General features: G+C 41.9%; 1 protein-coding gene across 2 annotated transcripts in view; it reads left to right on the top strand.

Annotated features, from left to right (window-relative positions):
- Window positions 1–7,961, top strand: part of TRIM67 (tripartite motif containing 67) — a 33,736-nt gene extending 25,775 nt beyond the window's left edge. For both annotated transcript variants that reach the window (XM_041424059.1, XM_041424051.1), the window contains 2 exons: window positions 6,766–6,928; window positions 7,896–7,961. In XM_041424059.1, the coding sequence (XP_041279993.1) occupies window positions 6,766–6,928; window positions 7,896–7,961 (229 nt within the window). The remainder of the gene's footprint in view (window positions 1–6,765; window positions 6,929–7,895) is intronic.
- Window positions 7,962–16,178: the final 8,217 nt, after the last annotated feature.

The following is a 16,178-nucleotide window of genomic DNA, read 5'->3' as shown; positions in this document are numbered from 1 at the left end:
GACAGTTCTACTCTGCATCAGAGGCAGGTGTCTCAGCAAGCATCTAGTCCAGATCCCAGATAAATGTACTTATTTTATTCCTTCTTAAAAATCACTAGTGACAGTGATTGCACCTTAACAGTCCATGTTGGTGTTTATCCTCACTGTTATCAGTTTTTCCCTTAATTCTTGCCTAAATCCCCCCTGCTGTTGTTTAAACCCAGTACTGCATGTCCCACCCACATCAGCAGACAGGGATACAGCACAATGGGATGCAGGACTTCTCTCATTGCTGGCAAGAGAAAGGTGGTTGATTCTTTTCCTTAGGAGGAATCATGACTGCAGATTGTATGATAATTAGGCTGCAGGTGTTTGTTTCCAGTTCTGACAGCTATTAAGTGTTTTGCTGTAGGTCACACTGAGGCAGATCTGGATACAAGGGACTGTTTGGCAGTGAGGGCTAAGTGACAGCTTTCATTCTACTGAGCCATTGTACTGAAGAGCTTTGAAAAGCACCTCAACTAGTACAACCAACTTAGACAGAGGAGAATTTCAGAATGCCCCCAAGCCACTGTTACCAAGACTCTCTCTCCCACCACTCAGAGGCTCTGTGTTCTCAATGCAACTGAGCAGTGGAGAGACATGTTCTAGCTGCAGGTACCTCCAGGGATGGATCACACAGAGAGAACAACTGTCAGCACAGATCCTGGGTTGTGCTGACACGGTTGCATGACTTTTGGTGCTCAGGATAGTCACTTCTGCCTAGGGCTGGCTTCTGTTTCATTGAAGTGATGCCAGACTGAGCAGGGGACACATGGTTAGTTTGTTTGAAGGTATCAGAGCAAAACTGCACTGTTCTCTCTTTGTGTCCGATGAGAGGGTCTGCCTTAGCTGAAGGTCAGCTGGGTACTGAGACCCTTGAGAAGATCTCCTCTGAAAAGGATCTGAAATCCCTTGCTTATTTTGGAAAATGGTGTATTTGTATACCATATACCTCACAATGGGAGACTGATGTATAAGTGACTGACTAAGGATATGTAGCAGGTCTGTGGCAGAGCTGGAATCAACTTCTGTTTAGTTTTCTACTGACTGTCCCACCAGACTCTCACTGTCTCAGGTGTTTTTTCTGTTATACCAAACGATTAAAACAAAGTTTCACAGTGCTTTTTAAAGCACTGAAATGCAGGTGTCTCCTTAAAGCAATAGGATTGTGTCAACATGCACTGTATCCTAAGGTTGAGTGTAATGTCTCCCATTGAATTGTGATTTATACTTTACAGCATACCTGTGCTTTAAGAAAGTACACTGCAATTGCCCAGAATTTTTGTTTGAAACATGGTTTGATTTTGCAGTTCATTACAGACAGGTGGAAGGACCTTGTAGCTGGATCAAAAGCTATCTGAAGTCACTTGCGTTGTTCTCCATGGGTCCAAAGACCTTAGATCATGTTCTAAGACAATACAGAGTAAAATAACATAAGTAAAATAAATATACTAAAAAGTTCTCTGTCCCTTTAACATCTTGATTCAATTCAGGGCGGAAGTAATGTTAAGCTGTATTAATTTTAATGCTCTGTGGAACAGCTTATGTTTTCTGGAAAAAAGCTGGCAACCATTCTGTACACCACTGTCCCAGAAACCTATTTTATGGATTTGGTCCTCGGCGTGCTCCTCCCGGCAAGCAACACACAAGCTAAGCAGAAGCTTTTTTCTGGGAAACACAAACAATAGAAACACTTAGGATTTCCAATCATCCTGCTTAATCAAGAGAGCAAAGTGCTTTCTGTTGATGATAGTTTCCCAGTTTTTACCTGATAAAAGGCATGCGCAAGGCATGGATAGACCCATGGAATATCTGTTCAAGGGAAGTACACTTGCAAAGGGCATGTAGTCTTATGAAATCACATGCGCTTCAATGAAATTAGGTCTAGGCATTATATTTTTAACTGTGACAGTCAACTAGGTCAATTTTTTAACTCATTAGCTGTAATAGTCTTGTGGAAACAGTTATTGCTGCCTATTTGTTTTTCCCCACTGGACACGGGTGCATGACAGCACAGTATCACAATCCAAAGTGAATTAATTGTCAACTTTTAGCCTCTGGGATGTTGTTATGATGAAAGTTACACCTTAGTAATGGTTTCTTACTTCCTAATCTTCATGAGAAAAAATTAGGGTAATTAATAAATGACTAGTTTCAAGGATAACCTGAGATAGAGCTTGAAAGACTAATATGTGTGACCTGTCACATTTAGATGACTTTTCTGTGCCTTTCACTCACAGCATGCAAAATTCGATCTAGCATGACTTCTGTGATGCTGGAAGGGGCATGAACAGGAGACTCTAATGCATCCAGGAACAGAGGGATCCTTTTGAGAACAGGTTGAGGAAACTGGTTAAGAAAATACTTTAGGGCAGAGATACAGGTTTTGGAGTCACCTTTAAGTCTTGTTGTTCCGAGAAATCTGAGCCTGGAAAAATCATGGAACAGATCCTTCCAGAAGCTATGCTAAGGCACATGGAGGACAGGAAGGTAATTGAAGACAGTGAGCATGACTTTATCAAGGGCAAGTCCTTCTGTGATGGAGTGACTACAGCAGTGGACAAGGGAAGAGCTATGGGCAACATCCATCTGCACATCTTGATATGGTCCCCCACAAAATCCTTCTCTCCAAACTGGAGACACATGGATTTGATGGATGTCTGATGGATAAGGAAATGGTTGGATAGTCACATCCAGAGGGTAGTGGTCAACAGCTAGATGTTCAGATGGAGGCTGGTGACAAGTGGTGTCCCTCAGCGGTCCATACTGGGGCCAGTTCTATTTATTGTCTTCATCAATGTCATAAAGAGTGGGATCAAGTGCACCCTCAGCAAGGTCACAGATGACACCAAGCTGAGTGGTGTGGCTGACACACCTGAAGGACCAGATGCCACCTAGAGGAACCTGGACAATTTCACGAAGTGGGGCCATGGGAACCTCAAGGGCTTCAACAAAGCAAAGTGCAGAGTCCTGCATCTGGGTCAGGGCAGGATGGAGGATGAAGGGACTGACAGCACCCCTGCCAAGAAGAACTTGGGGATATTGGTGTATGAGAGGTTGATCATGATCTGTCAGCGTGCACTTGCAGCCCAGAAGTAGTACTGTATCCTGGCAAAAATTTTCAGAGGAATGGAACATTGCTCCTTTGAAGGAAGGCTGAGAGAGATGGGGATGCTCAGCCTGGAGATGAGAAAACTCCAGGGAGACCTGATTGTGGTCTTTCAGTACTTGGAGGGGGTTTATAAGAAAGATGGGGACAGTCTTTTCAGCAGAGGTTGTTGTTCTAGGACAAGGGGAGATAGTTTTGAACTGAAAGAAGGTAAATTCAGACTAGGTGTAAGGAAGACATTTTTTTACAATGAGGGTGGTGAAACACTGGAACTGGTTGCTCAGATAGGTTGTGGATGCCCCATCCCTAGAAACATTCAAGGTCAGATTGGGTGGGCTTCTAAGCAGCTCGACCTAACTGAAGATGTCCCTGCTCTTTGCAGGGGGGTTGGACTAGATGACCTTTAAAGGTCCCTTCCAATCCAGTCTGTTCTGAGAGGTGCTGGATGCCCATTAACAAGAGGCACTGACATTCAATGCAATAGATCTGTTCCTTGGCAGAGTTCCCAAGAGCAGGACTACCAGGTGCTACAGGCAATACTCCAGCCACTACATGTCTGTGGAAAGAAGGAGATGTAAATCTCCTTGAAATATTTCATACTGAAATAGTTTGTACTGAAAAACAACAGAAAGTTGAAATCTAGAATATTTGCATTTTAGTCTTAAAAGTCAGGAGAGTCTCTTCATTGACTTCAGCTATCTCAAGAGCAGGTTTTTTCATCACACAAAAATGCTACAACTGAATGAAAAATGCTATCATTGGCATTAGATATCATAAAGTTTTTAAGATGCTGTAAAGCTAACACTTAAAATATTGTAATGGAGAGTTGAAATAATTATTCAGTTTATTAATTGTTCATAAATTGTTAATATTTCTTTTTAAATAACAGTGAAACTACTCTTCTTAATTCCTCAAGCCAGTTCATGCAGTCATATTCCTGACATTGTCCAAGCTGTTAGTGAAGGCATCTTGGAATAACAGCCTCTACTGCCACAGGCAACTGCATTTTTCATGGTAGCCAAATTCTCCTTTCTGTACTCTGACCTTCCAGGCTTCTTCACAGCACTTCTACACTGAGGACTTAGTGTTGCACACAGAAATCAAAATGTTCAAATGATTTACTTGAAAAAACGAAACAGTGTTGCCTAGCTCCAGAATTGAATTGTCCTTTAATAAATACTAAGTATTTATTAAGGGATCATTGCGACAAAAATGTCGTATTTTCCTTTTGCATGAAAGGTTACTGGGGTTGTGTGGTATAAGTGTCATTAAGTAGCTTAAAAATGTATTACAGTAAAGGAGCAGGTTTTTTACGTGGTGCCACAGAAGTGCACCAGGAGGGATCAACATCACTTTGAGCCTCTTGAGCTATTTGGCTTTTTTACCACAACAAAAGCATTTATTAGAAAAATTATCCTGTAATGCTGTCTAAATGGTGTACATAAGAGTGAGGAAATGTATTGCATAAGTTTTCTCATTAAACAAACTCTCCCAGCTCTCCTCCTAGAGAAAGGAACCAGGAAAATAGTCTAAAAAGTGCTGGAGTCCTCAAAGTACTGTTCTCAAGGAAGCATGGGATGCTGAGTAAGAGCAGTTGTTCAGCCCCAGAAGAAGTCCAGCCTCCCTTGTAGCAGTGGGGTGAAGAGCTCCTGCCTGCTTCTGTCCTCCCTAAGTCCTGCCAGAGCCAGTTTCTCACTGTGGGGAGATGGCAGAGTAGGAATGGGGCAATCTACCTGCACAATTCCTGCAGAACTTGGGGCAGGACTAAAGGGAGAAGGTCCCCATCCTTCTGCTCTGGCCCCACACCCCTGTGGCTCATGTAGGGGCCTCAGCTGGGTCCTGCCCTTGCCTGGCTGGAATCTGCAGGCAGAATCTATCACCTCTTCCGTGGGGCTGTCCCTAGGGGCTGCAGAGGAGTCACTCAATGTCACTGTGCAGCACACAGCTAATTAGCCCACGAGAAACAAATTAGCTTGTCATGTAGGAAAGAACATCATAATCTCAAAAAAGTGAAGTTGCTGTTTCTGTTTCCCCAGGAGAATACATGTCATTTAAAAGGATGCAATAAAATCTCTTTTAAGCAGGATCTAAAATGTGGTGTCATGCAATCAAGGCTGTTCCTAAGCAGAGAAAAAAAAAGTAATCTGCTTGTAAATAGCTCCAAATCATAGTACTGTTGCTTCCTACAATCTAATAGTGAGTTTTATGATTGAGGGCTTTTAATAAAAATAGTCTATGTAGTGAGATACTCAGGGTAGGTAAGTATCTTCAGTTTTGATGGAAAATAATTTATTTTTTAGTTTTGGAGAAGAGCTCAGAGAGAAACCTATTAATGCTTATAGGATCAGAAATCAAATCAAAGGCATCTGAAAACAGTGAATTTTCGCATCTAACGCCATGATTCTTATCTATACTATTATTGTTTGAAGATCTTTAAATGGAGAAGTCAGAACAGTTTTCTATAATCTACCTTAAGATGAAATGCCACGTGCCACATTTTGTCTAAAGGAAAACAGTTTGTGACACCTAGTGGACAAGAGGAAAATTTCTTACTCTGCACTACATTCTTCCTAATCATATTCCAGTCCCCCCCTCCTTTTTAATTTTTTTTTATGTTTTGCCTGCCTATTGTGATAAATTTTGTGATAAAGTACCATTAATCTTGTGACTATTGTGTGCCTGAGGCGAGTGCATGGGACAAAAGACAGCTGCTTACTTTCCTACTGCAAATTATTTGATATCTGATTTACCCTGAACAAATTGTGTCAGGCTGTGAATCCATCACGGAGCCCCATGATACCAGCAGAATAGCAGTGCCTGTGGCCAGTCTGCATATCTAGTGGGTATTTTTGCTCAGTGTCCTTTAAAATAATACTGAGTTTGACTAACCCCCAAGTCAAAGTGCATTAATGTCAAATCGCTCAGGCATGTAATGGTTGGCTGAGTGTGTCGTGGCAAGCTCTGACACTGCAGTAGCTCTCAGCAGCTGCTCCTGACACAACCAATTATCACTGGTATTAATAACTATGCCTCACACTCGAGACAGCTCCCAGTCCAAGCTGAGCACCTTGTCAATCAGAAGCTACACTTAGGGCTAACCTTTGTCCCCAAAACCACTGTCTGTTGTACCTGTGCTGGCTCCCTGGGCTCTGGAAATCTGAGTTCCCTTAGAGCATGCCAAGGTGAGTAGTTGAACTGGAAGTCTCTCTCTGGAGCTGTTAGCAGGAATATTGATTAGAAATGAACACCTAGCAAAACAGCTTCCTGTTTTTTCATTTCCTGCCATGCATCACTTCACTGTAACAGGGATACACAGAGGTGATGTGTCTCCAGGACTCCACTGGCTCACCTCCCAATTTGTCATTAGCTATTAGCTCTGGACCCCATTTTCACCTCTTAAATTGCAGTTGCAGGAGAGGTGGATCTAATTTCTCTTTAGGATCCCTTCATTAAGCTCCCATGGATGTGGTACATATGCTTCAGATAAAGGTGTGGATCAGTCATCACCAATGCCTCAGGGATAATCATTTCTCTGTGTTGCTCCACACTCCCTTTGCTTAGTAAGGCTGGCTGGTCCTAGGGAGAGCAGCACAGTGTGCTCTGCCTTCACCAACAATGTGCTCTTTGTACCTTAGGACTGAAGGAGGAGTTTCTAAAGGTGCCACTGTTGGTGTGCTCCTGGATCTGAACAAGCACAACCTGACCTTTTACATAAATGGGCAGCAGCAGGGGCCTCCAGCGTTTGAAAACATTGAGGGCGTCTTCATGCCTGCATTGAGCCTCAATCGAAATGTCCAGGTAAATCTTCTGCAGTCCAACTAAAGGAACTGATAGCATCATCTATGGGTAGTCAGTACAGATGGGGGTTCTTTTCCTTCTCAGGCTTACATCTAGGCTACTCACGCTCTTTGGACTACATTTGACCTTCTGTCTTGCCTAACCGATGTGAAGAATAATTCTGTAAAACAAGTAAAAGTACCTGCACACAGTAATTCCTGCTCTGATTTTCCTGTGATGCTCCACTTGGAAAGCAGTGTCTCTAAAATTCTCCCCAGCCAGTTTGACTAAAAACCATCTTAATTCCTCCTAGATCTCATATTTGGAGATAATTAACATTGGCAAATGACTGAAGTATGAGTAGCCCAGTGGTAAGGAGAGCAAAGGCAGCATAGGTCAGAGAACTGGCACAACAGTGCATATCAGTCAGCACATCATTCTTGTGCTCTGTGTACAAGAGGTTTTCCTCTTGGAGGAACTGTCTTTAAGTATAATGCATTTTTGCTTCAAGACCGCTGCTTATGGCTAGAAACCTGGTGTGGTATAAAACCTGTGGAAATGCCTGGGAGCCTGAGGACTGAAGGAGATCAGCTTAGGTCAGGCAAGACCAAGACAGCCAGGGTGGAACACTCATCATGTCCATGGGCTCCGCTGCATGATCTCTGTCCTGAAGCACTTGGGCTCCCTCATGCAGAGATCCCATCCACCTTGTACCTCGCAAGCAGTACTTCTGGATGCCTACAACTGGTGCCTACATTTGGGAAAAGACAAACACCTAGCTTCTCGGTCCCAAAGTATTCAGGATGGAAGGAGGAAGGAGACTTGTTTATTTCAAAGACTAGATGTCATCTCCATTAATAGTCTTGATTTACACTTGGACCTGTAGTCCCGCAGCTCTTTCCATGTCATTTGCCCGCACTTTGCCTTCACAAATGCTTTGCTGAGGATGTCCCAGTTTTGAATCTAACATTATTTCTTCTTTGTGCAGGTGACCCTGCACACAGGACTGGAGGTGCCACAATCTGTAAAACAGCCCAAGTTGCCAAACAACTAATGAAGCCCGTCTGACACTGTGCTGGATTCTGTAAGCTTTCTCAGTGTGTTTTGGCACTTTTCAGTAAGTCAGTAAAAACGCATCCTCTTCCCTGACTTCAAACACTGTGCAGCATGCTGCTCACCGAATAATCGACTGGTTAGAGCTAGGCCACTCCATTTTCAATTTAACAGCCATAGCAAACACATCCACTGGACTGGCACTCGACTGCAGATGGGTAATTGAACATATCTACTCTGCGTTGCATACATATGTACACTCATGTGCACACACACAAACACATCTGTAAAGCAAAAGGTTAAATGAGTGTATTTTCTCTCTCATGGCTGGATTTGTGCTTAAATATTAGAGATGCTGGAAAAAATGGGCGAGACTGAAGCACGGTGGATGTTGGAGCAGTTTACCAGTAGATGAACTGGATTCCCTTGTCACTTGAAGTCCTTAAATAAAGAAAGCATATGTTTTGACAGCTGAAGCGGAGGTTATATGCTCAAGAATTCCTGGTTGTCAGTTACCTGGTTGCTCAAGAATTCCTGGTTCTCAATTACATTCAGGGGCTCAAATGATCATGGATTTTTCCTTCTGGCTCTAGACTGCAGTAAGCTATAGGATAATGTCCCCTTAGAATTCAGTGGCAGAACTTATCTGCAATGAGAACAAGATTGGTTCCCAAACGCTGCCATGAAATAGCTGGGTTAATTTTAGCTAACACCATGATACATGCAGAATTCAGGTACAGAAAGTCGAAAGAAAAATATCCTTGGTGCATTTTAGTGTTTGTTATTTAGGTGTGACTGCAGAAACACTTACAGAAGACCTGATTGTGGTTATCAGCACAACTCTTATAAAACAGTGCATGGGAGATTCCTTTGAACTGAGATGATACAAAATTTATTTAAATATGGCACATACAAAGTCTCCCACATTGAGAAATGCTGTTTTCCAGCCTTGATCCTAATAAAACCTGTGCAGCTGTAGTTACAATGTAGCTTTGAGATTTGAAGCCTTAATTTTCTATTAGATTACTGTGAGCTAATTAATGTCTTGATCCTAATGAAACACTTGAGAGAGATTAATAGCAGTAATGCAAAACCCGTCCCTAAGAATTTTTCTGGATTGGGACATAAATCTTTTGCAAGACTTGACCTGTGCCTGGCAACTCCCACGAAAACGAGCAGCCATTTCAGGTGCTGCCCGTGACAGCACTGGAGTCTGACTGACAGTGATCTTTTCTCACAGCCATGGCACTGTCACCTGCATGCAGTTGTCAGAAAACCCAACACTGGTTTGCCTGTGGGCTTTGTTTCCTCTGAACCCGGTTAACACGAGTGTGTGTGTGTGTGTGTGTAGTGGCAATGCGTGAGGAGGAGATGCAGCAGGCTTGGTAAGCCCATGACATCTTGGACTCTTGTCACTCTAACCCTATAGAAGTGTGGTGCTATCAAACAAGAAAAGCATAAACTTTCTAATCCTATCCATGTACTAGTTTGTTTTTTAAAATCCTGCTGCTTATACAAATTTTCCTCTTCAAGCATACATATACGCACACGGATATTCTTATCAGGCATGTAATTATTAAACCTGAAAACAAATATTCCAACCAAAATCCGGCTTACTTCTTTGCATTAAAGCACAGCCACAGGACAAACAGCCCAGGCCTGCCTTCAGGCAGCCTGCCAGCCCCCAGATATCCTGCTGCAGGCCCACTTCTGCTCTCTCTCTGGAGCACATCACTCAGGTAGTGCTGTGTGATGACAAGGCTCCCCTGTGGCAAACAGCCAGAATCCTCCTGTGGGTCATCCCACCTCACAGCCATTGTGGGAAGAGAAAGGCAGCCCAGAACAAAACTGGGCTATTGCACAGTCTGCCATCCTGCTGCCTGTAACCAACCAAGCATCCTGTAGCCCACCTCTCCTGCAGGACAGCAACGTACCTTCAGCAATGTCAAGACTGAAGTAGGAAATAAAACAAATTATGGAAAAAAATAGCATATGCTTTTAAGTGAGGAAGCAACAGTACTTCCTTTAGAGTCTGGAATGGATTGTATTAGTAAATTTGTAGACAATGGAATAACTGTGCTATGCTTATCTTGGTTTTGTAAAGAATATCGGAGACCAACTGTGTTATAATCTTCTGTTTCATTCAATACCATATGAACTCATGCAAGATTTTCGAATTAGCAGGTCTGTTTTCACCTACCTCAGCTAGAAATGCTACTAGACCCCAAATTTCTTCTTGAGTGTGCTCTTCTATGAACCTAACAGTTGTAATCATAGCATTGGCTTTGAGTATTCCCAGTCAGAGTAGTGTATGGGAATATTGTACATAAATTGCACATAGTTTTTATATGGGGAAACATCCTGTGATAATTTTAATATGGAAGACACCCCACTTTCACTTGTATTAAAAAAGACAGGACATTGTTTCTTTTGGGACAGAACCTCTGTCTTTACTCCCAACTTCTGTAAAGGAAACTCAAATGAATTTACATCTTTCCAATCTTCAACCATTGTTAGATGTTTAAAATTAATTCTGAATGGGTTTTAGAAGTGTTTGCAGTACTCAGTTTTTGTTTTCATAGTTGCTTTGTTGTCAGTTCCTGGTGTATTATATCTTGGGGAGAACATACTGAGTGACATGTTGACTTCTAATGAATATATGGATAGTAGGTAGGAACAGTGAATAGAGAAGCTCAGTTTTTACCGTCTATGCATTCCAACATTCACAAAAGTAGGGTAGCTACCATTATAGTCTCCTTTTAACCTAGCAGAAATGCAAAAAAGTTAAAAGGAATACAGTTAGAAGTAGGCTACCTGCATTAGTAAGTACTATGTTACCCTAGGTAAACACTATAAAAAGTGTTTGCATGTGTTGGTTGTGTACTCAATCAAGGACTTATATTTGGCATGGCCTGTAGCAATAAACCCGTTATCCTCATAGAGTGCACTCTTGTGACTTCAGCTGGATACCTCTTCATAGTTTGATTAACAGAAATAATGCTTAAGTAGTTAAAATTACTCTAGGAAACTAACAACTTCGCACATTAATATTTATGCACAGCATGCAGGGGCCATCTGAACACAAACAGAGCAGAATTTTCCCTTTGCAAAACAGCATTAGGTGGGGAGAGATGGGGCACTCCCACTGCTCTGCTCAGGCTGGAGGCAGTTTCCTTCTCTGCAGGCAACTTCTCCAAGCTCCATCTCATTATAAGCCCAGCAGTTTGCATGTTCTTTATCTATAGTATTTCTTATGCCAGTTTTTGTTTCCTCCAGATCTTTTCTTTACGAGGGAGTCAGCCTTTAGTCCCTGTAGAAACTGTTGCTGACTGTTCAGGGAGAACCCAGAGAGCAGAAGAGTGGAATTGATACCCAAGGGTACCACTTTGCATGCTCTTCTTCCTTTTGTTCCCTCAGAGGATTTCTGCAGCTCTCTAGGGCTCCAAGCTCACCCAAAGTTGCCTGTCATGGGACTCTTCAGCTCTTAGAGGCCAGGTTGTTTCTTATAAGCAGGAGATCAAAGCCTCTTGCACTGGGACCATCCACTATGGTACAGAGCCCACACGAAGTAGCTGTAAATTGACTTAATGTTTAAAAAAACCTACAAAAGCACAAAAGCACAAACAGGCCCTCCCCTTATTAACAAAACAAAGCTTGACTTCTGCACACACCAGTATGGAACCTCTGAACAGCTGCAAAATAAATAGAAGCAGTTGAACTTTCTGTCCTGCAGAGCAACAAAGGACTCTGTTTTCACCTACCCCTGGGAGCCCCAACCGTAGCCTTTTGTAAACCTTCTTCCTGGCTCTTTCCTCTGCAAATTTCCGTTAAGTTTAGGAGCACTGTCAGACTTCCCAAGGCATGCAATGCTGTACAAATTCCACTTCCTCCTTTTCCCTCATCAACTTGAAAAGAGCTCACAAGATCTCTTAGTGAAAGACTTAATGTCAATATAAGCACACATGTAGCTGACAATCCCTTGTTCCTTCTGCTGTGGAAAGCTATGTGCTGTAAAATAAATCTCAGTGAGGACAGTAACATACCCTGATGTATTACATATTTGGAAAGCAATTTGACTTCTAAAAACATAGAGAAGATGGGCAAACAGCGCTGTCACCTCCTATACTTGCCTATGCACTTAAGATACATAGAGGAAAATATATTGGACTGAACAAAATAAGTAAAATAAGCATGAGCTTACATTTATCAGAGTTTAAGAGGAAAAAGTATTAAATGTAATTTATTATATGCATAATGTTCCATCATGTTGTAAATAATGCCATGATAGTGTATTGCTGTAGTTTGTTCTTGGCTGGTGATAGAGTTCTGTGGTAGTGCTGTGTAAGTTGTTTTTTATATTATTTTTTTCCCCTCAAAGCATACATAGTAAAGATGGCAGAGACCACCCCACTCTGGTTTCCCAGTTGTTCTAGAGCAAGAAGAAATGTGAGATGCAGGGTTTTTTTGTTGTTGTTGTTTTCTTACATGACAATATTTCTTAAGGTAAGAGAGATGAGATTAAGGCAAAACTGCCACCACCACTGTATGAAAAACACTGTGTTTGCAACTGCCAACAAGAGCTAGTGCATTTCTGGACCACAATTCAGATCATCCATCCTTGTGAAAAGGGAGGCAAAATTCCACAACCGGGGAACAGCAGCTTTCTGGTGCCATCTAGTACGTCCTTTGGTTACAAACAGAAAGATGAGGAAGGAGAGTTGTTAGACCTTATCTCAGGCTTTACCGGCTTTGCAGCATTCTGCTTTAAGTAGCAAAACCAATAATTCAATTTTGAACCAGGCAAGGTAATATGAAACCACCAAGCATCTTGGCTAGATCAACTTTGGAAGTGAGATTACAGTTACAAATCAACCACATTGCAAATGTAAAGGGCACTTGTCAGTGAAAATTACCAGGCAAAGATGGAGAGTCCTTTTATTTTATTTTTGTTTTTGGGGGGGAGAAAAAGTGAGCTGCTTCTAGTTTTTACTGACAACATTTCTGGTTGTTCCTCTGCCCAGCTCTACTGAATGCTGCACACACAGAGCCAGGTGGAGCAGCAGCCTGAAGCACAAGTCCATCATTAATAAGAACACTTGGTCTTCTCAGGTGCAGAAAGAAGCCCATATGCAAACCTCAGCAGAGACTAGATGTGTGGGGCTCCTGCATCTTTGCACGATACAGGAGACAGATGTGTGCTTCACTAACAGAGGCACTCAGCAGCATTTTCTCCTTCTGTTAAATGACCTTTTTATTACATTTGTTATTGCAAACAGTTCCAAGCAGAATTAATTTAAAAAATTATTTTTATGCTAATTGGAGAATTTCTAACATTTTCTTGTGAAGCAGTAGATAGAAATATTCCTGGATCCTGATTGCATTTCTTTATCTCCCACCTCCCGTAAATGTTGTCAATAAAAACACTAACCTTCCTAGGTAGCATGGTGAGAAGACATTTTGTGATGAATATTAAAAATAAATGCATGAGGTAAACCTGCTGTTATTTCTGATTGTTATATGAAGCATGAGTAACACTAATTTAAATGTTGGCAACTAAAAAACTGCAAAGGAATAAGAAAACTGTGTTCAATTCTGGTTAAATGGAAGACAAGAAGTTGTTTCTAAGTTTTCTAAACTACAACATTTTCTTTCTTTACTATCATTTCCCATAGCTTATATGAATTCGGAGCTGGTGAAATATACATCTCTGCTATATGTGTCTGTCACCAGATCAAGAAGAAAATACAAACTTTTTATAATTTTGTACCTGTAACAAACGTTTGTATTTTTTGAATTAGAAACAAAATGCTTTTTGTCTTTTGGTCCAACTAAAACTTTGTGTATTATTACTATTATTACCCTTTTGGAAAACCTGACATATAAGTTCATGCTGTTTTACAGTTTATAAATAAATTATTATAACATTGCCAACAAATCCAGCATCAGTACCTTATTTATAATTACAAATTATGATTATGTAGATGAGGCATTCATACAGTTTGCATGCCTATCTCCTACTGTTGATACTGCTTTGTTACTTACAGTCAAGAATAATCCAGTAAATGGAGAAATCAAAGAGTGCTCCTCCTTAGAGCAACCATCTATGCCTCAACTTCAGACATATGCTGATTCAGTGGCATGGAACACCTCTCTTTGTCAGCTAGCTTTGGCTCATGTTGGTTACAGAACACCTGGGAAACCTGCGACCCACCTTAGAAACCTTGGGAAATCATGCAGTCTCCAGAAGGTTCTAACACCGGAATAAGCAGAGGCTGGAAAGAACCATAGCATCAGTAGGTTCTCACTGGAAAGCCCTTTGGGTAAGTGTAAAAGACTGGGCAGAAAGCTTGTCAGGGCAGGGACGACACAGACTTTGTGAGATGGTTTGAAATGACCGATGGTCTTGGAGATGCACACCTCTATCAAGCAGATGGCCTGTGAGAGACTCTACAGCGCTTCAGAGGCAGCACACATAGCAAAAGGCACTCACACAACCTTCACAGACATCTGTCAGTAAGGCAGAATAAAGCATTCTGACACAGCGACAGCACTGCCAGGGTAAGAAACAGGAACCCAGCCAAAACAATCAGGAGAAAGTACAGACAACAGTGTGGAGACACCATCAATCACAGCCTTTTTTATTCCTGCAAAAAATACAACTTGTCACCAACTCTTATGGCAAAGGGTCTGACTGGGAAAAAAGATAATCACATGTGGCTTAACACATAGGGAAACAGGGAATAAAGATAACTGCAGTAGGAAAAGGCATGAGAAAGAGAGAAGATAAGGAGAAATCCTCAAGTTCCTTCTTTACACCTCATTCCTCTATGCAACTGCAGACAGAGGGCAAAATAAGATATGCCCTGCTCTCCTCTTCCCATAATCCATGTTGTTCAGTCAATAGTGGCTTTCATGTATCAGCGTGTGTTCCAAAACCAACACAACTTGCTGTTGGTGCACTTGCATACTCTGTTCATCATCAACACACACCAGCCCAGAGAAACACTATGTGCAACAGGTTCTCAACACTCTCATTTGCTAGCATTGTTGATGCATCCAGTCACAAAACAGGACTGAAAGTACCATGTTTACCTGAGCACAGCATTCCAAAAGAAGTGTAGCACGTCCAGCTCAAAACACCTTGGAGACATGATACGAAAAAGCAAACCTATCTCCATGTAACAGAAGCCTTTCATAATGCATACATACATTAAACAAGTGTGAAAATGCAAAACTTTGAGTAAACTTTTTGTTTCCTTCCCCCAAAAACTTTCATATTCCACTGTCAACTTGGCATTTCAGTTTTCAACTTTTTACTTTAAGAACTGATTTTTTTCCAGATCTGACCTTTTTACAGATCTTACAAGCTTGACTGCAAAAGTTACACTCCATTCTGACTAAGTTTCACTCCCAAATAGCTTTTCAGAGCTGTGGAGGTGGAAAGTGAACATTGTAACTTACAAAAACTGATGGAGAACATGAAGGCCCACATTATATGCCAAGTGAGATGAACAAAACTTTATCAAGAAGTGAGCAGTAAAAACTAAGCTCAAGGATTAACCACAAATTGTAAAATACAGGTTATCTTACAACATCCAAAGCAACATCTGTTGCCTCAACAAGTCTTCATGCTCTGACATTTCTCTAATGGCAAGTAAGTCATTAAGTCTGTAACCGGACAGGAATTTTAATTCTAGTTTGAATCTGCAACCAATACTGAGTAAGAATAAATCAAATTATGCAATTATGAAGTGTGATAACGGCATTTAGCCACCAAACTCTGCACACCCCTTCTGTTCCTACATGGCTCCAGAAACACTCCCTTCTGCTTGTTCTCTGGCATTTGATCCCTCCAAGCGCTCTCCCTCCTCTTGGTCCTCTCTGTGCTGGCAGAGCCCTTCTCCAGGACATGCAAGTAAGGTGGAAGGTGTGGGGGAAGGAGCGCACCAGAAAGCATCCCTGTCCGTGGTGTGGCTCTCCCTATCCCGGAACACTTTCCCATCCTGGGAGTGGGGCAGCCTCGGATGCTGCTGTTCTATTTACCTGCTGCAAGCTGACACAGACCTCGGGGTCAGGGATCACATTGCTCAGGCTTCCAGCCCACAGTGGTACAGTACACCTAAAACAAGTTTCTGCTGTAAGGGCTGTTTTCCATCTCACGTACACATCCTTCACTACCAGAGCTGTTCTAACAAGCTCCACATCTCCTTACAACAAC

The sequence above is a fragment of the Onychostruthus taczanowskii genome, unplaced genomic scaffold (assembly GCF_017590055.1).
Source record: "Onychostruthus taczanowskii isolate IOZ18803 unplaced genomic scaffold, ASM1759005v1 scaffold111, whole genome shotgun sequence".
Lineage (NCBI taxonomy): Eukaryota > Metazoa > Chordata > Aves > Passeriformes > Passeridae > Onychostruthus > Onychostruthus taczanowskii.
Note: the sequence above shows the minus strand (reverse complement) of the source record. Positions and strands in the feature narration are given on the sequence as shown.